This window comes from Megascapheus bottae, chromosome 1 (genome assembly GCF_031878675.1).
Source record: "Megascapheus bottae isolate mThoBot1 chromosome 1, mThoBot2.hap1, whole genome shotgun sequence".
Lineage (NCBI taxonomy): Eukaryota > Metazoa > Chordata > Mammalia > Rodentia > Geomyidae > Megascapheus > Megascapheus bottae.
Window position 1 is genome coordinate 29,043,710 of NC_143509.1, and position 23,663 is coordinate 29,067,372.

The 23,663-nt window shown below is 54.5% G+C and overlaps 1 protein-coding gene across 2 annotated transcripts; it reads left to right on the forward strand.

Annotated features, from left to right (window-relative positions):
• Nucleotides 1–328: 328 nt before the first annotated feature.
• Tmprss9 (transmembrane serine protease 9) lies at nucleotides 329–23,081 on the forward strand. 2 transcript variants are annotated; one of them, XM_090329099.1, is made up of 18 exons: nucleotides 329–470; nucleotides 4,655–4,782; nucleotides 5,322–5,389; nucleotides 5,524–5,699; nucleotides 7,096–7,137; nucleotides 8,992–9,105; nucleotides 9,763–9,934; nucleotides 10,306–10,580; nucleotides 13,854–13,990; nucleotides 14,704–15,007; nucleotides 15,723–15,894; nucleotides 16,126–16,397; nucleotides 17,251–17,387; nucleotides 18,336–18,702; nucleotides 21,579–21,750; nucleotides 21,900–22,165; nucleotides 22,258–22,394; nucleotides 22,591–23,081. In XM_090329099.1, the coding sequence occupies exons 1-18, from the start codon at nucleotides 329–331 to the stop codon at nucleotides 22,750–22,752; spliced, it is 3,243 nt and encodes a 1,080-aa protein (XP_090185225.1). In that variant the 3' UTR covers nucleotides 22,753–23,081. The 2 variants fall into 2 exon arrangements, with proteins under 2 accessions (XP_090185225.1, XP_090185227.1); XM_090329101.1 differs by lacking the exon at nucleotides 5,322–5,389 and having other exon boundaries at nucleotides 4,655–4,781; nucleotides 5,557–5,699.
• The last annotated feature ends 582 nt before the right edge of the window (nucleotides 23,082–23,663 follow it).

Below are 23,663 nucleotides of genomic sequence, written 5' to 3' on the forward strand. Positions count from 1 at the left end.
TGCTGTCCCTAAGCTTTTTTGTTCAAGGCTGGAGCTCTACCACTTGAACCACAGCGCCACTCCTGGCTTTTGGGTGGTTCATTTGAAATAAGAGTCTCATGGACTTTCCTGCCCAGGCTAGCTTTGAACCTTGATCCTCGAATCTCAGCTTCCTGAGTAGCTAGGTGACAGCCGTGAGTACTGGTGATGGATAGAAGGCCTGGACACCCCGCCTCTTGGGGCAAGAGTACTGAGGATGGAGTCAGGAAGAGAGACACGTGAATTCTGAGCTCATTTTCTTGTCCCTTTGTTGCTGGCCTCCAGACTGCTCTCCCTGCACCGCTGGGCCATGGAGTCCACCACAGCTGATTTACAACTGGTGCCCACGGCGACGAAGGATGTCCGGAGCCCCGATTCTGTGTGCTGCCGGGTGGTGGTGACAGCTCTGGCAGCCATCAGCATAGCCGTCCTCTCCCTCGGAGCCCTGCTGGGTAAGTGGCCAGAAACTAACAGCATACTCAGTGACAGGTCGCTTACCTATCTAGGAGACTGCTTGTAACTCCTGGTACTGTCATTACCCGACAGCACAGCTCTAGAACATTCTATCTCCACCCAGAGCTCTGCTGGAAAGCCGAGGCATCTCAGGCTCCCACAGCTTGTACTGCAGGTGTTAAAATCAGTTTAATTGGCAACCAGGCCCAGGGCTCACACCTATAATCCCTGATACTCAACTGAGATCAGAGGATCCAAGTTAGAAGCCAGCCTGAACAGAAAAGTCCTGAGGGGACCGGGAGTATGGCCAATGGTAGAGTGCTCGTCTGGCATGCATGAAGCCCTGGGCTCCATTCCTTGGTACCACATACATAGAAAAAGCCAGAAGTGGTGCTGTGGCTCAAGAGGTAGCGTGTTAGCCTTGAGAAAAGCCCAAGGACACTGCTCAGGCCCTGAGTTCAAGCCCCAGGACTGCCCCCCCCCACCAAAAAAAGAAAGGTTCCTGAGACTCCAACGTTAATCACCAACAGGTTGGAAGTGGATGTGTGCCTCAAAAACAGCGCCCAGGCTGGGAGTACAACTCTCAGGACCAGCACACACACACACACACACACACACACACACACACACACACACACACACACACACACACACACACAGAGTTTAATTTGGCTGGATGTGGCTCCGTGGTGAGCAATGTAAATAATAAAATCATTCTCCCAGGAGAGGATGAAAACTGACAATTTGAGTAAGTTAATTGGCTTGCAGGCCCCCCTGGAAATGTCACACGGTCATCCATCGCCCCCTAGTGGTAGTGGGGTGAAGCACAGAAAAGTAGATGAGGATGTGCACAGGTGCATTCTTGCACTAGGGAGGAAAGGAGGGAGAAAGGGAGAGGCAAGAGGCCCACGTGTGAATTCTAGAAACTCAGGTGTGGTTTTAGGAGCAGCAGGTAAACAGAACCCCTCATCAGGACACCCCCTCCCTGGTGGGGGCACACAGAAATACTGCAGACATACCAAACATTGCCAGTCCTGGGGCTTGAACTCAGGGCCTGGGCACTGTCCTTGGGCTTCTCATGGCTAACACTCTACCCCTCGAGCCACAGCACCACTTCCAGCTTTTTCTCTGTATGTGGTACAGAGGAATGGAACCAAGGGCTTCATGAACGCTCGCTAGGCAAACATTCTACCACCAGGCCACACTCCTAGCCTCCAACCAATGTTTTTTGTTTCTTTGTGGCTCATGGGGCTTGAACTTGGTCTGGGCACTGATCCATGCGCTCTTCAGCTCAAGGCTCTACCACCCCACCCTTGAGCCAAGCCCCACGTCCCGTTTTCTAGAGGTTAATTAGATAAGAGTCTCAGGTCCTGGCCTAGAGGTAGAGTGCTTGCCTAGCATGCATGAAGACCCTGGTTTGATTCCTCAGTACCACAGGCATAGAAAAAAGCCAGAAATGGTGCTGTGGCTCAAGTGGTAGAACCCTAGCCTTGCGGAAAAAGCCCAAGGACAGGGGCTGGGAGTTTGGCCTAGTGGTTAAGGTGCTTGCCTAGCATGCATGAAGACCCGGGTTCGATTCCTTGGTACCACATACATGGAAAAAAGCCGGAAGTGGTGCTGAGGCTCAAGTGGTAGAGCTCTAGCCTTGAGAAAGTCCAAGGACAGTGCTCAGGTCCTGAGCTCAAGCCCAGGACTGGCAAAAAAAAAAGCCCAAGGACAGTGCTCAGGCCCTGAGTTCCTGAATTCAAGGCCCAGGACTGGCAAAAAATAAATAAATTTTAAAAAGCCTCAGGTCCTTTTGTGCCCAGGCTGGCTTTGAGCCAGATCTCAGCCTCTTGAGTAGCTGGGATTTCAAGTCTGAGCCCCTCGCGTCAACCAATTGTGTGTGTGTGTGTGTGTGTGTGTGTGTGTGTGTGTGTGTGTGTCATGGGGCTTGGACTCTGGGCCTGGGCATTGTCCCTGAGCTCTTCAGCTTGAGGTTACCGTCCTACCCCTTGAGCCACAGCCCCACTTCTGGTTTTCTAGTGGTTAATTTGAGATGAGTCTCAGGTCCTTTTGTGCCCAGGCTGGCTTTGAACCTTGATCCTCAGATCTCAGCCTCCTGAGTAGCTGGGATTACAGGGGTGAGCCACCATGCCCGGCTCAACCAATGTTTTTAAAAACGAAAACTCAGCCTTTCCTGGGGGACTCAAAACTTCTCAGTGGTGGTGTCTGGAAGGGGCGGCAAAAGGCACTTGGTGTCTCCCGCGAATACTTGTGCAGCTTCTGGCCAGTCTGCAATTATTTCAGTGTGACACCTGGTAGGACATGTTAGGGCCCAGAGCACCGGCAGTGCGATGCTCCCTACCGGAGCTTCTTCTCATCTTTACCTCACTGAGCGAGAAAAGACAGCCTGGGAGTTTGGCCTAGTGGTAGAGGGCTTGCCTAGCACGCATGAAGCTCTGGGTTTGATTCCTCAGTACCACACACATAGAAAAAGAGCCAGAAGGGCTGGGAGTTTGGCCTAGTGGTTAAAGTGCTTGCCTAGCATTCACGAAGACCCGGGTTCGATTCCTCGGTACCACATACATAGAAAAAAGCTGGAAGTGGTGCTGAGGCTCAAGTGGTAGAGCTCTAGCCTTGAGAAAGTCCAAGGACAGTGCTCAGGCCCTGAGCTCAAGCCCAGGACTGGCAAAAAAAAGAAGAAAAAGAGCCAGAAGTGGTGCTGTGACTCAAGTGGTAGAGCAAAAGAAGCTCAGGCCCTGAGTTCAAGTCTGAGTAACTGCCAAAAATCAAAACAACACAAAACTGTCAGGTTCTCTGCCACCTAAGCCACGCCTGATGCCATAACCACGCCCACCCTTGACACCACGCCCTTCGTGGCCACGCCCACCTAACCAGGGCCCTTTTCTTCCCAGGTGAACCGAGCCACCTAAGCCACGCCCCCACCTCTAGCCACGCCCCAGGTAGAGCTTGCTCTTAACCAAAGCCACGCCCCTTCCGTGGAGCCATGCTCTTCCATTTGAGCCTCACCCAGCCCTGTTGGCCACGCCCCTGGCTCTGTCATCCTCCTACCAGGAGTCCAGCCCCTATGGTTTAGGCCACCTTTTATTTCTACTGTGAACTTCCACAAATCCCACACTTATACCCAATTTCCTGAATTATGTGCTTGCTACAGTCTTTTTTTTTTTTTTTTTTTGGCCAGTCCTGGGCTTGAACTCAGAGTCTGGGCACTGTCCTTGAGCTTTCTCAAGGTTAGTGTTCTGCCCTTGAGCCATAGCCCCACTTTCGGCTTTTTCAGTTTGTGGTACCAAGGAATCGAACCCAGGGCTTCATGCATCCTAAACAAGCTATGCAAGCTACAGTGTTTATTTTTTAAATGATACATTTATATATATGCCAGGCTCCAGTGCTCAGGCCTGTCACCCTAGCTACTCAGCAAGCTGAGATCTGAGGACCACAGCTCAAAGCCAACCTGTGCACAAAATCCTTGAGACTTTCATCTGCAATTAACCACCAGAAAACCAGAAGGAGCGCTGTGGCTCAAAGTGGTAGAGCTTTAACTTTGTACTGACACAGCTCAGAGACAGCACCCAGGCCCAGAGTTCAAGTCTCACACTCCGCCCCCCAAAAATATTTTTTTTTCTTCCTTTGTTTTTGAACACTGTGTCACTTAGGCTGGCCTCAAATTCCTGAGCTCGGACATTCTTTCCTTCTCAGCTTACTGTGCAGCTGATGCTATAAGGTGCCTCCACTACTCATAGTTAAATGCTTTAAAATTATTATTATTATTGGTATCTGCACTTTGGCGATGAGTCCCGCTGTGAGAGGTGCATGTGTTTGGCAGGGGTTGTGACAAATGCCTATAATCCCAGCACTCAGAAGGCTGAAGTGGAAGAATCTCAACAAGGCCAGACACCTTTCGGCCACAGTGACACCATCCAGACCCACGGGCAGGACATGTGGGGACATCTGGGGTCTCTCAGCCTCATGCCACACCTAGAGCTCATCTTTCTCGGGTTGACCCTAAGAAGGACGCCCTGAGGAGTTGAAAGACACTCTGGGGACATCTATTTAGGACAGGCCGGGGGAAGTCGTGCCCTCAGATGGTGTTGGGGAGGTGGGGGAGACAGAGGATGCTGGGGACTCTGGCAACAGAGTGACTCCCCGATGGGCATCTCACAGAGCCTTGGTGTTGCCCCAGCCTTCCTCTCCACTCAGGGCGTCCACGTAGAGCACAGCGCTGAGCTGCAAGGGATCCGCTACACCAGCGCCCTGCAGCGGGAGAGCTCCGACTACCACCGCGCGCTGACCCGCGCGCTGCAGACGCTGGTGAGGAGGCAGGGAGGCCAGCGACAGCACGCTTAGCATGATCAAGACTCTGGGCTCCATCCCCAGCACCCCAACAACAAGAGAAACCCACAAAATGTGGCTGTCATCCTAGCTACTTAGGAGGCTGAGATCTGAGGATCCAGGTTCAAAGCCAGTCCGGGCACAAAAGGACCTGAGACTCTTATCTCCAATTAACCTCTAGAAAAGCACAATAAGTGCAGCATTTTTTATAGGAATAGCTTCAGCATGCTCTTCTCCTGTCTTTTTAATTTTTCATATATCTATTGTAATTAATAGAAGGGTCACATTATATTCACCACATAGAAGGTGCATTACTTCACATACATTGATCCCCTTTCTCATCTCTTGGTCTCCATTTCCCTCCCCCCACCCTCTTCTCCTGTCTTGTTTCTGGCTCCCTGAAGTGGGTAGAACATTTCCTGAGCTTTGGGGGTGGGATGTCTTTCCATGGAGCCCAACTCCCCTACTCAGCTCCCATGCTCATGCCTTAGCATTTGCTGTTGTTGCTTCTGTTGCAGTTTGTAAGTAGCTTCCGGAAGACTGAATTAGAAGCAAGCTGTGTGGGCTGCACAGTTCTCGGTTACAGGTGAGCTAGGGGGCTTCCAGGTGGGGTGAATGAGCCTTGGGAGGCATCTGGAATTGCTAGAAGATTCTGGAAGGTTCCAGAAGGTTCCAGAAGCTTCTAGCCCCTCCTTCTCCCAAGTCCTCTCCTCTCTACAGGGATGGGAACTCCAGTGTCCTGGTGAGATTCCGGCTGCACTTCCTGCTGAGAGTCCTGCGGCCATTGAGCCTGGACTTGGAGGAGGAGCTCTTGCAGCGGGGAATCTGGGCTAGACTTCAAGAGCATGGCATCCCTTTGGCTACCTATGGCACCATTGTATCAGCCCAGCTCACAGGTGAGGGAGCAGAGCTTCCTGGAAGGGGAGGCTGGAGGAAGCCCTGGGGGGAAGCCACTGAAATTTGAATGAACAGATTTTCCAGAACCATCTTCCTCCTGGAAAGGATCACAGCCAACATGTATGTCTTCAACCTTTCCTTTCTCCCCCAATACCAGGCTTGGGGCCTATCACATGACCCACTTTGAACCACAGTGCCATTTTTGGCGGCTTCTTCTTCTTCTTCTCCTTCTCCTTCTCCTTCTCCTTCTCCTTCTCCTTCTCCTTCTCCTTCTCCTTCTTCCTCCTCCTCCTCCTCCTCCTCCTCCTCCTCCTCCTTCGAGTTTCACAGACTTTTCTGCCCAGTCTGGCTTTGAATTGTGATCTCAGCCTCCTGAGTAGCTAGGAGGACAGGTGTGTGCCACCAGTGCTGGGCTTGAACTTGAGGTTTAGGTACAGTCCCTGAGCTCTTTGGCTCAAGCAAAAGTTCTGCCACTTGAGCTCAGAGCTCCACTTCTGACATTTTTGGTGGGTCATTGTAGGAAAGAATCTCCCAGACTTTTCTGGTTCACAGCCGGCTGGCTGAATAGCTAAATTACAGGCGAAAGCCACCAAAGCCTGACAGTATTCTTTCTTTCTTTTTTTCTTTCTATTTTTGTTGGTTGTGGGGCTTGGTCTCTGGGCCTGGGTGTTGTCCTTGAGCTCTTCAGCTTGAGGTTACCGCCCTACCCACTTCTGGTTTTCTAGTGGTTAATTGGACAAAAGAGTCTCACAGTCTTTAGTGCCTGGGCTGGCTTTGAACCTTGATCCTCAGATCTCAGCCTCCTGAGTAGCTAGGATTACATGTGTGAGCCACCGTGCCCGACTCTTGTTAATTTCTTTCTGTGTAAAAACGTTTGCATTAAATCCTCTGAAAGGTTGTGCTTATATGGAGAAAACATGGCCTATATGAGGTTTGGTACAATTTATAATTTCAGTCATCAGCTGGGGGTGTTAGAATACATCCTCCGGGAAAAAGGACTGTACAGAAAGGAATGGGTATGGTTATTTGCCAATAAAACTTTATTGATAATAACAAGTGGAGGGCCATCTTTGGCTTACCATCATCGTCGGTCACTCCCTGCTAGAGAAATAAAAGTAGAGCAGGTGTGGTATCACTTGCATGGAACTTCAGCCCTCTGGAGGTGGAGACAGGAGGATTACCAGTTCAAAACCAGCTTGAGCTACCCATGGAGAGTGGCTGGGGGTCTTAGTGGACGCTGGTCCAGCGTTCCTCATCTGCCCTGTTCAGGGTGGTGGTGGCTCGCCCGCGTAGCTAAGGGTCAGAGTGCAGGCTAAGGTGACCTGAGGTGGTGGCTGTCCTTTGTGTGCACGCTGCCCACAGGACACGCTGAGTCTGGCTTCTCTTTTGTTGCAGGCAGCCTCGGGGGGCCAGTGATGGGAAGAGACTTCAAATCAGGTGGGTTTTTCACTCTGACCTGAGCTGGCCTAGCTTCAGTGCCACGGAGCCTGCTAACCCCAGGCTTGAGTGCCACAGGGAGTAAGATCTGAGGGTCCATGGCTGAGAACCACACGAGGGATGTTTCTGCTCTGCTGCTTTTAGTATTTTGCAATCAAGGCCAGCACTCTATCACTTGAGCCTCCGCTGTGCCTCTGGCTTTAGTGGTTCGTTTGAGGTATGAATCTGACAGACTTTCCTGCCTGGGCTGGCTTCCAATTGTGATCCTCAGATCTCAGCTTCCTCCTAAATAGCTACGATTGCAGATAGGAGCTTACCAGCGCCCGCCTAAGTGTTGGATTTTGTGTGTGTTTATGTGTGGGGGGGACATGGGGCTTGGGGCTTGAACTGTGGGCCTGGGTGCTGTCCCTGAGCTCTTCAGCTCAAGGCTACCACCCTACCCCTTGAGCCACAGCCCCACTGCCCCTTGTCTAGTGATTAATTGGAGATAAGAGTCTCAGGTTCTTTAGTGTCCAGGCTGGCTTTGAACCTTGATCCTCAGATCTCAGCCTCCTGAGTAGCTAGGGTTGCAGGTGTAAGCCACCGTGCCTGACTTTTTTTTTTTTTTTTTTTTTTTACAAAAACCAATGAAAGCTGGGCGTGGTGGCTCACACCTGTAATCCTGGCTACTCAGGAGGCTGAGATCTGAGGATCAAGGTTCAAAGCCAGCCATGGTACTAAACACCATGAGACTCTTATCTCCAATTAACCTCTAGAAAAGGAGAAGTGGTGCTGTGGATCAAGGGGTAGGGTGGTAGCCTTGAGCTGAAGAGCTCTGGGACAGCGCCCAGGCCCAGAGTTTAAGCCCCACAATCTACACCCAAAAAATAAGAAGTGAAAGGGGCCAGGAGTTTGGCCTAGTGGTATATGCTTGCCTAGCATGCACGAAGACCCGGGTTCGATTCCTCAGTACCACATACATAGAAAAAGCCAGAAGTGGTGTTATGACTCAAGTGGTAGAGCTGTAGCCTTAGGAAAATCCAAGGACAGTGCTCAGGCCCTGAGCTCAAGCCCAGGACTGGCAAAACAAACAAAGAATAAATGTCAGATTGGGTACCAGGAGTCATTGTAGCTACTCAGGAAGCTGAGATTTGAGAATCAAGGTTTAGAGTCAGCCCAGGAAGGAAAGTCCATGAGATGCATCTCCAATGAACCACCAAAAAGCCGGAAGCCATGTGGCTCAAATGGTAGAGTACCAACATGGAGTGAAAAAAAAAAAAAACCAAGGGGCTGGGAGTTTGGCCTAGTGGTAGAGTGCTTGCCTAGCATGCATGAAGACCTGGGTTCGATTCCTCTGTACCACATACATGGAAAAAGGCTGGAAGTGGTGCTGAGGCTCAAGTGGTAGAGCTCTGGCCTTGAGAAAGCCCAAGGACAGTGCTCAGGCCCTGAGCTCAAGCCCAGGACTGGCAAAAAAACAAAACAAAACAAAACGCACAATAACAAAGAAGAACTGGCAAGTCCCAGTTACTGGCACAAGAAGAGAAAGAGACAAAAAACAAGCCAGGTGTGGTGGCTCATGCCTATAATCCTAGCTACTCAGAAGGCTGAGATTTGAGGATCAATGTTCAAAGCCAGCCTGGGTACTGAAGGCCAGGAGACTCCTATCTCTAATTAATCACTGAAAAAGGGGAAGTAGGGCTGTGGCTCAGGGGTAGAACGGTAGCTTTGAGCTCAGGCCTAGAATTCAAGTTCCACAACCCCCCCCAAAAAATAGCAAACACTACTTGTTCAAGCTCCTAAGCTGGGGCACCAGGTGGGTGCAGGGCCAGGGAGTAGGGTGAGCACAGAGCCTCCTTTCTTCTCTGTCCTCAGGCCACTGCCCTGGGAATTCCTTTTCCTGCCAGAATGGCCAGTGTGTGACCAAAGTCAACCCTGAGTGTGACGACAAGAAGGATTGTTTGGATGGATCTGATGAGGCGAACTGCGGTCAGTCTTGCCTGGGTCTCACTCTGTGTCTGCTCCAGAGTCAGCTGGCTTTGCTCTGTACCCCTAGTCTGTCTGGGTGGGCTGGCATATCCTGGAGCAGGGTAGAGAAGAGGGAGGGCGATCCTGGCAGAGACATAAAGGACAGCCCAGGTCTATGGAGTGGTCAGCCCTCGGGTGGGTCAAGAGAGATCAGGCTGAAAGAGGGGTTCTGACCAAACCCTAGCAAACCTGGAATTCTTCCCTCCAAGTAGTCTGAGAGCTGCCAGAGAGATCTGAGCAAGAGCAGGCAAAAGGCTGCACATGCAGTTGTTATCGGGGCCAGCCATGGTGGTGCATGCCTGTAATCTCAGCTTCTTGGGAGGATGGAAGTGCAAGGCCAGTCCAGGCAAAACGTGAAGATGCAATCATGTCGAAAACAAGCCAATGCTAGGTGTTTTGTAGCTCCCGCCTGTGATCCTAGCTACTGAGGAGGCTGAGATCTGAGGACCTCAGTTCAAAGCCAGCCCTGGAAGGAAAGTCTGTGACACTCTTATCTACAGAGAACTACCAAATAGCTGGAAGGAGAACTGTGGCTCGAGTGGTGGAGTGCCAGCCTTGGACGTTTTCTTGGTGGGGCAGGGGCCCTGCGATCCCCAGGCTTCCTTGTCTTTCCCGCAGACTGCGGGCTGCAGCCGGCCTGGAGGACGGCGGGTAGGATCGTGGGCGGCGTGGAGGCGGCGTCCGGCGAGTTCCCCTGGCAGGTCAGCTTGCGGGAGAACAACGAGCACTTCTGCGGGGCCACCATCATCGGGCCAGCCTGGCTGCTGTCCGCCGCCCACTGCTTCAACGAGTGAGTGGTGGGCGTGGCCAAGAAGCGCGGGGGGCGGGGCGACGGGCGGGCGTGGCCAAGAAGGGGCGGGACCTGGAGGGGCTACTGGGAACCTGGACCAATTGCTTCAATGAGAGGAAAGTGAGTGGGCAGGGCCTCAAGGGGGCGGGGCCAGAAAGGACTAACTGCTTCGAGAAGGGCGGTGGCGGGGTGACTAGGCGGGGCCAGGGTGGGCGTGGCTTGAAAGGACCCATTGCTTTAACCAATGGAGGGGCGGGGCCGGGTTAGGGCGGGGCTCGGGAAGGCCGCGCCCTTCAGGAGCCGTGGAGGGGCGTGGCTCCCACCTTCCCCGCCCTGGCTCCGCGCCCCTGAGCGCCGCTCGGTGCCCACAGATTCCAGGACCCCGCGGAATGGGTGGTGTCGGCGGGCACCACGCACCTGAGCGGCGCAGCGCCGGGCGCCGTGCGGGTCCGCGTGGCGCAGATCACCCCGCACCCGCGCTACGACGCGGACACGGCCGACTTCGACGTGGCGGTGCTGCGCCTGGCGCGGCCGCTGCGCTTCGGCCGCCACGTGCAGCCTGCCTGCCTGCCCGCCGCCACGCACGTCTTCCCGCCCGGCCGCAAGTGCCTCATCTCGGGCTGGGGCTACCTCAAGGAGGACTTCCGTGAGCGCTGGGGGCGGGGGGGCGGGGGGCCGGGGCGGGGGGGCCGGGCGGGGCGGGGCGGGGGGGGGCGGCCGGGCGGCCGGGGCCCCGCTGTGGGCCGTGGGGAGGAATTTTCAGGCTTGCCAGTGCTCACCTGGCTTCTCAGAATCGACCCCACGCCTCTTTGGGATTTATCCGCTCGCAGGTAGTTTTGTTTTTTTAATTATTATTTCTTCCCCAGTCCTGGGCTTGAGCTCTGGGCTGAGCGCTGTCCTTGGACTTTCTCAGGCCTAGAGCTCTACCACTTGAGCCTCAGCACCACTGCCGGCTTTCTCTATGTATCTATGGTACGGAGGAATCGAACCCGGGTCTTTGGTGCATGAAGGAAAGCGCTCTACCACTAAGCCAAAGGCCCAGCCCTTCATTATTTTTTTTATCTTTTTTTTCTTTTGGGCTGTTTATTATTATTATTTTACATATTTTGCCACTTCTGGGGCTTGGACTTTGGGCCTGGATGCTGTTCCTGAGCTTTGTGCTCAAAGCTGGGGCTCTACCACTTGAGCCACAGCGCTACTGCTGGCTTTTTCTGTGGTTAATTGGAGAAAAGTGTTTCATGGAGTTTCCTGGCTGTGCTGGCTTCAAACTTCAGTCCTCAGATCTCAGCCTCCTGAGTAGGTAGGCCACAGCACCACTTCTGGCTTTTTCTGTATGTAGTGTGGAGGAATCGAACCCAGAGCTTCGTATCACTAGGCCACACTCTCAGCCCATTCTATTTGATCAATGTCCCCTCACTCTCTCCCAGTTTTGCTCTCTCATGCACAAGTTGGCTCAGGTTTTTGGAAGCTTCAGTTTGCTTTGGGTCTGAGGTGGGGCAGCAGATAGTGGTGGGCATTGCACTTCCCCAGCCAGGGCTCAGGAGGGAAGGAATGGGAGGCCTGGAGTCCCAAGATACCCTTTGTGAACTGGCCCCCAATGACCTAAGCCCTTGAGGACACGCCCCCAATGACCTAAGATCTCCCACTAGGAGATCTTAAAGGCTCCACTTCCTTCCCTTGGGGCCACGCTGGGGGCCAGGGCCTTAACACCTGGAACATGATGGACATCCATCATCTAAGTTATGCAGCCAAGCATGAGATGTACAGCGCTACCCAGTACTCTAGAGGCTGAAGCAGGAAGATCATGAGTTCAAGGTCAGCCCATGCTAAATAGTGAGACTCTGTCTCAAAGAGTGAGGAATAAAAGCAGGAAGGAAGGAAGGAGAGCAACAGAGGAAAGGAACTAGGGAGGAGTGGGAAAGAAGGGAAGAAGGAAGAAAATTGCATTCAAAACACCTGATCTGGGGCTGGGAGTTTGACCTAGTGGTTAAAGTGCTTGCCTAGCATTAAAGTGCTTGCCTAGCATGCACGAAGACCCAGGTTTGATTCCTTGGTACCACATACATAGAAAAAAAAGCCAGAAGTGGTGCTGAGGCTCAAGTGGTAGAGCTCTAGCCTTGAGAAAGTCCAAGGACAGTGCTCAGCCCAGAGCTCAAGCCCAGGACAGGCACAAAAATAAATAAATAAAATCTAAAAAAACCAAAACACCTGGCCTGTAAGGTTGCTACTCAAGAGGCTGAGATCTGAGGGTCGCAGTTCTGAGCCAGCCTGGGCAGGAAAGTCTAGGTGACTCTTCACTAAAAAGCCAGAAGTAGCTAGCCTTAAGCACAAAAGCTCAGGGACAGCACCCAGATCTTAAATTTAAGCCCCAGGACCAGCATGAGCGTGGAGACACACACACACACACACACACACACACACACAACCAAACTAGACAGAGTGGAGGAGTGTGTGCACCTGTGATCTTATCTATTTTGGAAAGTGGAGGTAGGAGAATCTTAGTACAAGGATCACTGGGCAAAATCTGGAGACCCTCCCTGAAAAGAAAGTAAAGGGAAAAGACCTGGGGGTGTGGCTCAGGCAATGGGCGTGGCTCGGGCAATGGGCGTGGCTCGGGCAATGGGCGTGGCTCGGGCAATGGGCGTGGCTCACACTGTGGGGGTGGGGCTGAATGCTCAAGCCCCAAAGTGGCAACCTAGGGAGCACGAGGCTCTAAATTCAAACCCCAGTTCTGCCCCAAGACTGTCACACCTGCTGTCTTGGAAAGCACAGTTCAGGAATGTTCTGAGCCTGCCCCACTGACTGACTGCTTCCAGTGAGGACAGCAATATCCTATGTTCTCGATGTCCACGCCAACTCCAGGGGGGCCACAGAGCATCTGAAATGAAGCCAGTGTGGAACCCAGAGAAAGAACTTGACTGTGGCTTCTATAGTGGAGGGAAGGGCAGCGTTGTCTGTAATGAAGGAGATAAGTCATAAACTGCTGAGAAGAAACATGGCAGGGATGGGGGTGGGGGAGCCAGTTTTAAAAGTTCGGGGGAGGTGTCCCAGAGAGAGAGGCACGTGAGGGAGGAAGTGGTGCAGAAACAGACAAAGTCTGCAAGGACAAGTGTTCCAAGCAGTGGGGACAGCACATGCAAACGCCCTGAGGTAGGAAGAAGAGCAAAGAGGCCCCCAGTGCCAGAGCTGATCTAATTTGGTTGAACATTTGGTGGGGGTGGCAGTAGCTGTTGGGCTGGGGGAAAATGTCAGCAGCTTTTGGAAGGAGCAGGGAAGAAATAAATGTCATTAATGGCCCAGGTCAAGAGCAGTGGCTGCCCAGTGGCACAGGTAGATAGATTCCGGGTATATTTAAGAGTTGAGTGGCAAGAAATGACCAAGAGGCCGGGCGGAGGCCTAGTGGTAGAGTGCTTGCCTAGCATGCACCAAAACCCTGGTTCAATTCCTCCAGATCACATACACAGAAAAAGCCAGAAGTGGCACTGTGGCTCACGTGGTAGAGCACTAGCCTTGAGCAAAAAGTGTCCAAGGAGCCAGGTGCAGTGGTTCACGCCTGTAATCCTAGCTACTCAGGAGGCTGAAATCTGAGGATCACCGTTCAAAGCCATCCTGGGCACGTGAGACTCTTATCTCCAATTAACCCCTAGAAAACGGGAGTGGGGCTGAGACTCCAGGGTTATGGTGGTAGCCTTGAGCTGAACAGCTCAGGGACAGCGCCCAGACCCAGAGTACAAGCCCCACAACCGCCACTCCCTCAAAAAAACCACAAAAAGTGTCCAAGGACAGCGCCCAGGCCCCAAGTTCAAGCCCCAGGACTGGGGGAAAAAAAAAAAAAAGATGTGCTTCAGCCTCCTGAACTCAGAGTAGCTGCCAAAGCACCAGCACTCTCACCACACTGTCCTCTCCCCATTTGGAACAGTGGTCAAACCTGAAGTGCTGCAAAAAGCCACGGTAGAGCTCCTGGATCAGGCCCTATGTACCAGCCTGTATGGCCACTCTCTCACCGATAGGATGCTGTGTGCTGGTTACCTGGATGGGAAGGTGGACTCCTGCCAGGTGAGCCCAAGTGTCTGCCCCTTTACCCCCTCTAAGTACCTGTATCCCAGAAAACAGAGGGGCCGGGAGCACGGCCTAGTGGTAGAGTGCTTGCCTAGCATGTACAAAGACCTGGGTTCAACTCCTTGGTACCACATATATAGAAAAAATTGCTGGAAGTGGTGCTGTGGCTCAAGTGGTAGAGCTTGATAGAGAAAGCCCAAGGACAGTGCTCAGGCCCTGAGTTCAAGCCCCTGGAATTGCAAAAAAGAAAAGAAAAAGTTTAAGTGAGCTTGTCCAGAGATGGACAGACAGACCCTTTTTTGAGTTACTGTAAAGAAATCAGGCTGGGGTGCTGGGAGTTTGGCCTAGTGGTAGAGCGCTTGCCTAGCATGCATGAATACCTGGGTTCAATTCCTCGGTACCACATATATAGAAAAATTGCTGGAAGTGGTGCTGTGGCTCAAGTGGTAGAGCTCTAGCCTTGAGTAAAGTCCAAGGACAGCGCTCAGGCCCTGAGTTCAAGCCCCACAACTGGCAAAAGAAAAAAAAAAAAAAAGAAATCAGGCTGGGTGCCACTGGATCACACCTGTAATCTTAGCTATGAGGGAGGCTGAGACAGGAAGACTCAAAGCTGCAGGTCTGGGCTCCATCTTGGACCTTCCAACTCTGGCTGTTGGACCAACCACCGACCAGAATCCTTGTCCATTCTGATTGTGCCCCATGTTTCCTAGGGCGACTCTGGAGGCCCCCTGGTCTGCGAGGAGCCTTCTGGAAGGTTCTTTCTAGCTGGCATTGTGAGCTGGGGCATTGGCTGTGCAGAAGCCCGGCGTCCAGGGGTCTACGCCCGGGTCACCAGGCTGCGGGACTGGATCCTGGAGGTGACCGGCGAGGCCAGTCTGCCCCCTGCTCCCACGGTGGCTCCTGTCCCCACCACTGCCAATGCCTCCTGGCTCACCAGCCCTGCGAGCCCCACCAAATCCACCCTCGTCCCCAGCACTGTGCCCCTCACTTCTGTCACTACTGCTAAGCCACAAGGTATTTGCCAAGAAGATGGGATGGATTGGCCTGAAGTGGCCTTTTTGTTTTGCTCGCCCTAAAGGTTGAACTCAGGGCCTGGGTGCTGTCCCTGAGCCTGTGTGTGCTCAGAGTCAGTGCTCTACCATTTTGAGTCACAACCGACACTTCCAGCTTTTTCTGAGTAGTTTATTGGAGATAAAGAGTTTCACGGACTTTCCAGCCCAGGCTGGCTTTGAGCTGCGATGCTGAGATCTCAGCCTCCTGAGTAGCTAGGATTACAGGTGTGAGCTACCAAGCCTGCAAGAAGTGAGGTTGGTGATTGATTAGCAATATCGTAAAGCATTCAGTAGGAAGATTGGTGATGGATTAGTATTGTCTGTCTCAAAGCACCCAGTGGTAGAGGTATTGGTGGTCAACTGCTAGTCTGTGGTTAAGTGGGAAAGGTCGGCAATTGATTGCTGATGTCTGCCATGTGTGCAGGCATAGCAGTCTCTGGTGGGTTGGCTATTCTAAAACCTAAATAGGTCTAGGTTATTCTCTAAATGCCCCAGAACCCGATTTTTTTTGTCTTGTTGGCTTGCGGTCCTTTGGTGAGTTCATGGACGTGACTGGATCAAACAGTGTCACAGTACCTGCCAGTGGGCCAGCCCTGCTGGGTACGTGATACAAGACCCAGAGGCTCCTGTCCCCTGGCAGGCCACGTCCGCCCCAGGTTTCCCTTGTGCCTTTGCAGAGTGTGGGGCCAGGCCAGCCATGGAGAAGCCCACACGGATCGTGGGTGGGTTTGGGGCTGTGCCTGGGGAGGTGCCCTGGCAGGCCAGCCTGAAGGAAGGCTCCAGACACTTCTGTGGAGCCACCGTGGTAGCCGACCGCTGGCTGCTGTCTGCGGCCCACTGCTTCAACCAGTAAGCTCCCCACAGGAGGACACCCCGAGCCCCCCACTCCCCGGTCCCGTCCATGACACCCTTGTGCTCTCAGAAAGCACCCATGGGCTGCTGGCCCCGGTAGTGGGGGTGGGGGAGATTGGCTCTTCATGACACCCAAAAAGTCACGAGGGACCATGTTCCCCTGAGGCAGCCCCCAAGCCCCCCTCCCAGGGGACCCCCCCAACAAAGGCAGTGGCCCTGTCCCCACAGCACCAAAGCGGAGCAGGTGCAGGCGCACCTGGGCACGGCCTCCCTGCTGGGCACGGGTGGGAGCCCCGTGAAGCTGGGGCTGCAGAGGGTGCTGCTGCACCCCCGCTACAACCCCAGCCTCCTGGACTTCGACGTGGCCCTGCTGGAGCTGGCCAGGCCACTGGTCTTCAACAAGCACATCCAGCCCGTCTGCCTGCCTTTGGCCATCCAGAAGTTCCCTGTGGGCCGCAAGTGCATGATCTCAGGCTGGGGTAACATGCAGGAAGGGAACGGTGAGTTAGGGGTGACCGCGGTGGGCCTCGGGGTGTCCTTCTCCACCCTGGCCATGCCACACACCCTCTGTGCTGGCCTTTTCACTTGGATCCCCTGTCTGAGCCACTCACTTCTCATATTAGGGAGCCACATATGGCCCCTGTCCCGTTAATATAAATAAAGCTTTATTGGCACACAGCCCCTGCACATTCATTCATAGATGTATTTATTTATTTATTGTGGTCGTGGGGCTTGAACTCAGCTTGGACGCTGTCCCTGAGCTCTTTAGCTCAAGGCTATCACTTTACCCCGAGGTCTGGGTGCTGTCCCTGAGCTCTACAGCTCAAGGCTACCGCCCTACCCTTGAGCCAAGCCCCACTGCCCGTTTTCTGGAGGTTAATTGGAGATAAAGAGTTTTAGGTCCTTTTGTGCCCGGCTGGCTTTGAATCCTGATCCTCAGATCTCAGCCTGCTGAGTAGCTGGGATGACAGGTGTGAGCCACCACGCCCAGCTTCATTAATAGATTTCTTACCATGGGTTTTTCCTAATTTAATGGTCAAGTTGACTACTGTGGGCCTCGACTGTCTGGCCGGGAAAGCTGAAAGTAGTTACTCTTTGGTCCTTTCTGGAGAACATGTTGACCCAGGTGTGGTAGTGCATGCTTATAATCCTGGCATGGCTGACACAGGAGCATCACAGGTTTGAGACCAGCCTGGGCCACGTAATGAGAACCTCCCTCCGTGTCTCAAGGCGGAGGGGTGGGGGGGGGACCTGCCAGCTTCTCCTTCCCTGGGCTCCAGGACCCAGGCAGTGGCTGAGCTGACTGTGGGTTGGGGTGGTGACCAGGTGGCATTCAGGCCTCTCTCCCCACAGCCACGAAGCCCGATGTCCTGCAGAAGGCGTCCGTGGGCGTCATCGAGCAGAAGGTCTGCAGTTCTCTCTACAACTTCTCCCTCACCGACCGAATGCTCTGCGCAGGCTTCCTGGAGGGCAGAGTCGACTCCTGCCAGGTCAGCTCTGCCCCTCTGCCTCACACAGATGTTAGGGCAGACAGCCTCGGGGGAGGGGGGCTTGGGCGCCACCCCAGCACCAGGGAAAAGCAGAGTTCAGCCAGGTTTGGTGGCTCACACCTGTCATCCTAGCTACTCAGGAGGCTGAGATCTGAGGATCCTGGTTCAAAGCCAGTCCACACAAGAAAGTCTGTGAGATTCTTATCTCCAATAAATGGCCAGAGAACTGGAAATGGTGCTGGTAGAGTGCTATCCTTGAGAGAAAGAGCTTAGGGACAGTGGCCAGGACCAGAGTGCAATCCCCATGACTGACCAAAAAAAAAAAAAAAAAAAAAAGGAAGAAAATGTAGCAAACACCTGTAAACAGCCTGCTTCCTGAGCCCAGCTTCCTAAATTCACAACCTTATCCAACAGCTGTGTTTCCCCAAGCAGATTATTCAACCTCTCTGAGCCTCAAATCTTCGAGATATCAATGCAACTCTGAGCTCTGAGGATTGCTGTGAGAACTGGGCTTTGCATAGCACAAGTTTTCTTTCTTTTCCTAAGTATTCACTGTTTTTGTCGTCATGGGGCCTGAGCCGTCCCTGAGCTCTTCAGCTCAAGGTTACCGCCCCACCCCTGGAGCTACAGCCCCAGTTTTCTAGATAAGAGTCTCCAATTAATCTTCAGTGCCTGGGCTGGCTTTGAACAGCCATCCTCAGATCTCAGCCTCCTGAGTATCTGGTTGACAGGTGCAAGCCACCAGGCCCTGGCTACAACCTTTGAACTTCTTTATACTAAAGGCAAGGAGTGTGGAAACTCGGGAAGAAGTGACACGAGTGATGTCACCCGGAGCAGTGGGGTAGGAGGGAGTTGTCTCCCCTCCTATTCCTCTGGTTTCTCTGGGGATTGTCCCACCAGAGCTGGCAGTGCCCTGCAGAGAGTGCCCACATGGTCCTTGTGTTTTAGGGTGACTCGGGGGGCCCCCTGGCCTGCGAGGAGCCCCCCGGCGTCTTTTACTTGGCGGGCATCGTGAGCTGGGGCATTGGCTGTGCCCAGGCCAGCAAGCCAGGCGTGTACGCGCGGGTTACCAGGCTGATGGGCTGGATCCTGCACATCATATCCGCAGCCCCCCTCCCCACGCCTCCCCCCTCCAGCAGCAGCACACCGGCCACCACCCCAGACGTCACCACCAGCAGAGCCACCAGCCCCAAGGCCACCGGCAACGTGACCGCGCGCCCTGTAGACACAACGGTCCCCTCCAGAGGCACCCCCACGCGGGGAGCAACACTGCCTGGTACCACCCCACGGACCACCACCCGCTCTCAGCTGCCAGGTACCGAGGGGCGCAGGGTAGCGGTCACACCATTGTCATGGCTGGTGGTTCAAGGCCATATGTCGGGGCTGGCCCCTCCTTCCTGTGTGTGTAGACACATGTGTGTGCCCCCCCCCTTCTTCTTATAAGGCTATTAATCAGATTGGGCTGAAGCCAACCCCAGTGACCTTGATTTACCTGCAGCACCTGTTTCTTTTTGTTGTTGTTTTGTTTTTGCCAGTCCTGGGCTTGAGCTCAGGGCCTGAGCACTGTCCTTGGACTTTCTCAAGGCTAGAGCTCTACCTCTTGAGCCTCAGCACCACTTCCGGCTTTTTCCTATGTGGTACCAAGGAATCGAACCCGGGTCTTCGTGCATGCTAGACAAGCACTTTAACCACTAGGCCAAACTCCCGGCCCTGCAGCACCTGTTTTAAAAGCTTGTCTCCAAGGTGGTGCCTGTGGCTCACGTCTGTCATCCCAGCTATTCAGGAGGCTGAGGTCTGAGGATCACAGTTCGAAGCCAGCCTGGGCAGGAAAGTCTGTAAGACCCTTATCTCTAGCTAACCACCAAACAGCCAGAAGTGGAGGCTGTGGTTCAAGTGACAGTGTGACAGACTGAAAAGAAACAGCTGAGGAACAGCCAGTCTAAAGCTCAAGGGGCTGCGGCTTAGTAATTTGGGGGTCATAGTTAAGCCCATCACAGATCCCGAAAGCCATAGATACAGACATTTTTTCCTGGGGCAAATAGATGCCTGGTGGCAAAGAAATGCCTTAACTGCACCTCCATCTTCTCTGGGGGTCTAGGGTGCAGAGGAGGGCTCTGGTGTCGAGTGGCAAGCAGAAGAGGAGGGGTGCAGAGAAATGCACCATCTGGGCCTTTCAGGGGTACACCAAAATTGGGGGGAAGATGCTCACAACCCCAACTGTCCCATTTACGAGTTTGGAGTGTGCAGTGTGTAATGTAATGCAGGAGGTTGCGGGGTCCCCACACAAAGCTCACTGGGTGACGGGTAGGTCAATGCACCCATAGTCGTCTTTTTTTTTTTTTCATCCCTGATTGCACTGGGATTTGAACTCAGGGCCTCATGCCTCCGGCCCATTTCGCTTTGTTTTTTTTTTTTTTTGCCAGTCCTGGGCTTGAGCTCAGGGCCTGAGCACTGTCCTTGGACTTTCTCAAGGCTAGAGCTCTACCACGTGAGCCTCAGCACCACTTCCGGCTTTTTTCTATGTATGTGGTACCGAGGAATCGAACCCGGGTCTTCATGCATGCTAGGCAAGCACCTTAACCACTAGGCCAAATTCCCGGCCCTCGCTTTGGTTTTTGAATAGGATCTCACATTGTTTTGCCTGCCAGTCAGGCCTTGGACCTCAAACTCACTTCTGCCTGCCTAGCTCAGATGACAGGCATATGCCCAGATGTGTGGCTTTCCCCCCACTTCTTTTAAGCAAGGACTTCTTTTCAGTGTAATGGGATATAAAGTAGGGAGAAGTGCAGGGTGGGGGAGAAACAAGGAGGGAAACATCTGCTCCTGATTTAGGAAATGGAAGTGAAGTTTCTGCCTGGCTTGTTCTTTGAGTAGGGTCTCCTGAACCTCCCAGGTAGCCAGGACCACAGCTGTGAGAAGTCTTTATCATCTGGAAGGGGAATGGAGCCATTGTGTGCTATGTGAGATTTCCTAAGGGGGGCCCCTTGTTCCCACAGCTGCGAGTGGGGCAGCATGGGGTCCCCAAAAAGAAGAAAGCACTGTGGCTCAGAGAAAGAAGGACTAGCTGGGCGCGGTGACTCACACCTGCAATCTTAGCTACTCAGGAGGCTGAGATCTGAGGATCAAGGTTCAAAGCCAGCCCGGATACAAAAGGACCAGAGACTCTTATCTCCAGTTAACCTCTAGAAAACAGGAAGTAAGGCTTGGCTCAAGGGTAGGGAGGTAGTCTTGAGCTGAAGAGCGCAGGGAGAGCGCCCAAGCCCAGTTCAAGCCTCATGACCCACAAAAAGAAAAAAAGGGTCATCACAATGTTCCCTTACATCCTAGGGCAGAGAAGTAACCTTTGTGAGCCTTATCCAGCTCCAGTGAATCTGGCTGAGTCAGCTGAGCTCACTTTGAGTTGGACAGTAGCCACAGCCTCCAATTCTTTTTTTTTTGTTACTGCTTTTGTTTTGCCAGTGCTCGGCCTTGAACTCAGGGCCTGAGCATTGTCCTTGGGTTTTCTCAAAACTAGAGCTCTACTACTTGAGCTACAGCACCACTTCTGTCTTTTTTCTATGTATGTGGTACCGAGGAATCGAACCTGGGTCTTGGTGCATGTGAGGCAAACTCTACCACTAGGCCAAACTCCCGGCCTGCAATTCTTTTCTTTTGATCAGATGTAGGGCTTGAACTTAGGGCCTGGGCTCTGTCCCTGAGCTTTTTCTGTTCAAGGCTAGCACTCTACTACTTTAAGCCGCAGCACCAATTCTGATTTTCTGGTGATTCCTTGGAAAAAAAAAAGTCTTATGGACTTCTCTGCCCAGGCTGGCTTTGAACACGACCCTCAGAACTCAGCCTCCTGAGTAGCTAGGATCACCAGCCACCAGTGCCTGGCTCAGCCTGGAAGCTCTTAACCAGGGGCAGGGGTATGTGCAAAGGCCTCGCAGGATCAGGGGTGAGTGTCCATGCCTCACGGCTGGGAGTGCAAGGACCCTGGGCAGGCCAGGTTTGCCTAGTGTGGAGATCAGATGCTATTAGGAAAAGGCCAGGGCTGAGAGGTGTGCCGGGCGTGAAGGTCCGAGGTTCAATCCCCAGCACTGCCCAAACCCAGAAACAAAACAAAACAACCACAACCATAGGAACTCTCCAGGTGCCAGCTCTGGGAGGGCGGGGCAGGACCCAAAGCCCACCGGCGCCTCGCTCCCCCAGACTGCGGCGTGGCCCCGGCCTCGGCGCTGACGCGGATCGTCGGCGGCAGCGCGGCGGGCCGCGGCGAGTGGCCGTGGCAGGTGAGCCTGTGGCTGCGGCGCCGCGAGCACCGGTGCGGGGCCGTGCTGGTGGCCGAGAGGTGGCTGCTCTCCGCCGCGCACTGCTTCGACGTGTAAGTCCCGCCCCCGCCCACTCCCGCCCCCGCGTGGCCCCGCCCACCTGGACGCCCCTCCTCCCCGGGGCGCACGTGCGTGGCGGTGCCGGGGTCAGCCGGGTGGCTGGGCACGTGCCGGAGGCAGACGCGGTGCCCGCGCCCCGCAGCTACGGGGACCCCAAGCAGTGGGCGGCTTTCCTGGGCACACCGTTCCTGAGCGGTGCCGAGGGCCAGCTGGAGCGCGTGGAGCGCATCTACAAGCACCCGTTCTACAACCTCTACACGCTCGACTACGACGTGGCGCTGCTGCAGTTGGCCGGCCCCGTGCGCCGCGGCCGCCTGGTGCGCCCCATCTGCCTGCCGGGCCCCGCGCCGCGGCCCCCCGAGGGAGCACGCTGCGTGATCACCGGCTGGGGCTCCGTGCGTGAGGGAGGTAGGGCTTGGCGGTGTGGGCGGGGCGTCCGCTGGGGGCGGGGCGCCGGGCCGCACAGCTCCTCCCCCCGCCCTCTCGCCGCCCTCCCGCAGGCTCCATGGCGCGGCAGCTGCAGAAGGCGGCCGTGCGCCTCCTCAGCGAGCAGACGTGCCGCCGCTTCTACCCGGTGCAGATCAGCAGCCGCATGCTGTGCGCCGGCTTCCCGCAGGGCGGCGTGGACAGCTGCTCGGTGAGCCACCCCCCCTCCTCCTAGGCGCCAGCAAGCCCTGGGCCGGGGGCACCGGGAGACAACGAACCCACCTCCCCAAGGGAGGTACCAAGAGGTCACTTTTGGGGTCACACTCCAGGGTGCCCGAACGGAGACTTCCCTTAGCCCCAGGTGGAGACTGGTCCCCCCCCAGCGTCCTTTCCTCCTCTCCCCTCAGGGTGACGCCGGGGGACCCCTGGCCTGCAGGGAGCCCTCGGGCCGGTGGGTGCTCACTGGGGTCACCAGCTGGGGCTACGGCTGCGGGCGGCCCCACTTCCCAGGGGTGTACACCCGCGTGGCCGCCGTGAGCGGTTGGATAGCGCAGAACATCCAGGACTGAGACGCCAGCGAGGACCAGCACGCTGGGGCGGCGTGGGAGTGGGTGCCCTGGCCCACCAACCCTAGCTTGCCCTCCCAGCTCCTGCCTGTCACAGCACAGACCTGTTCTCTAGAAGGGAGACCCCTGCTCTCCCATCGTGAGACCCGTCACCAACACTGTGCTTGGCCCCAACTGTCAGCCCCCGGGGGTAAGCACCACACCTGCCACTAGCAGAGCCTTCCAAACCACCCACACCCCAACACTCCCCCACACTTCCAGGAACCCACCACACACACCCCCAGCTGGAGGTGGCAGGGGCTCTAGGCTCCCAGAATAAAATCTGTGCTGACAACCTTGAGCCCCTCTTTTCCTTCTGGTTCTTTTCCAGACTAACATGTAAGAGCTCCTCTTCTGACTCCCCATTCTTGTCCCGTGGGAGTAATGGCCAAGTCCCCGGTGGACTCCCAGACCCCAAGCTGGGGGGGAGGGGTGCCTGCTGTCCTCCCTTCCAGCACTCAGTCTTTCTCCCTTTCTTTGCTGTCAAAAGAAAGCTTCCTTCTTTAGGCCTCTCCCTGGAGTGCAAGCACTCTGAAACAATCCCCAGGGCCAGGTGAGAGCTGCCCTCCACAGGGTAGTATTACCTGTCTGGTCAGGGACACCTGAAGGCCCTGGCTCAGTGTGGACTGCGGGAGTTGCAGACGCCCCCTTTCCACCACACTGCAGCCCTCTCCTCTCTCACCTCCCCAAACCAGCCTATGACCTTCTAAACCTTTGGGAGGCAGCAGGATGCCTGGGACTCGGATACTACCAAGCCTCAGTTTCTTGTGCCACAGTATAAACTGGAATGGTGCCAAACGGCCTGAACAGGGCACTTAACATTGTCAAATTCTGTGTGACCTTGTCAGCTTCATAGTCCAGGATCCCAGCCTTCA

What these genes read in the sequence shown, in the direction of transcription:
- Tmprss9 (XM_090329099.1), top strand. Translation starts at nt 329, where the DNA reads ATGGAGTCCACCACAGCTGATTTACAACTGGTGCCCACGGCGACGAAG. An exon ending in ATCTGATGAGGCGAACTGCG is followed by an intron (nt 9,106 to 9,762) that starts GTCAGTCTTGCC and finishes TCTTTCCCGCAG; the next exon opens with ACTGCGGGCTGCAGCCGGCC. An exon ending in GGGCTCCGTGCGTGAGGGAG is followed by an intron (nt 22,166 to 22,257) that starts GTAGGGCTTGGC and finishes GCCCTCCCGCAG; the next exon opens with GCTCCATGGCGCGGCAGCTG.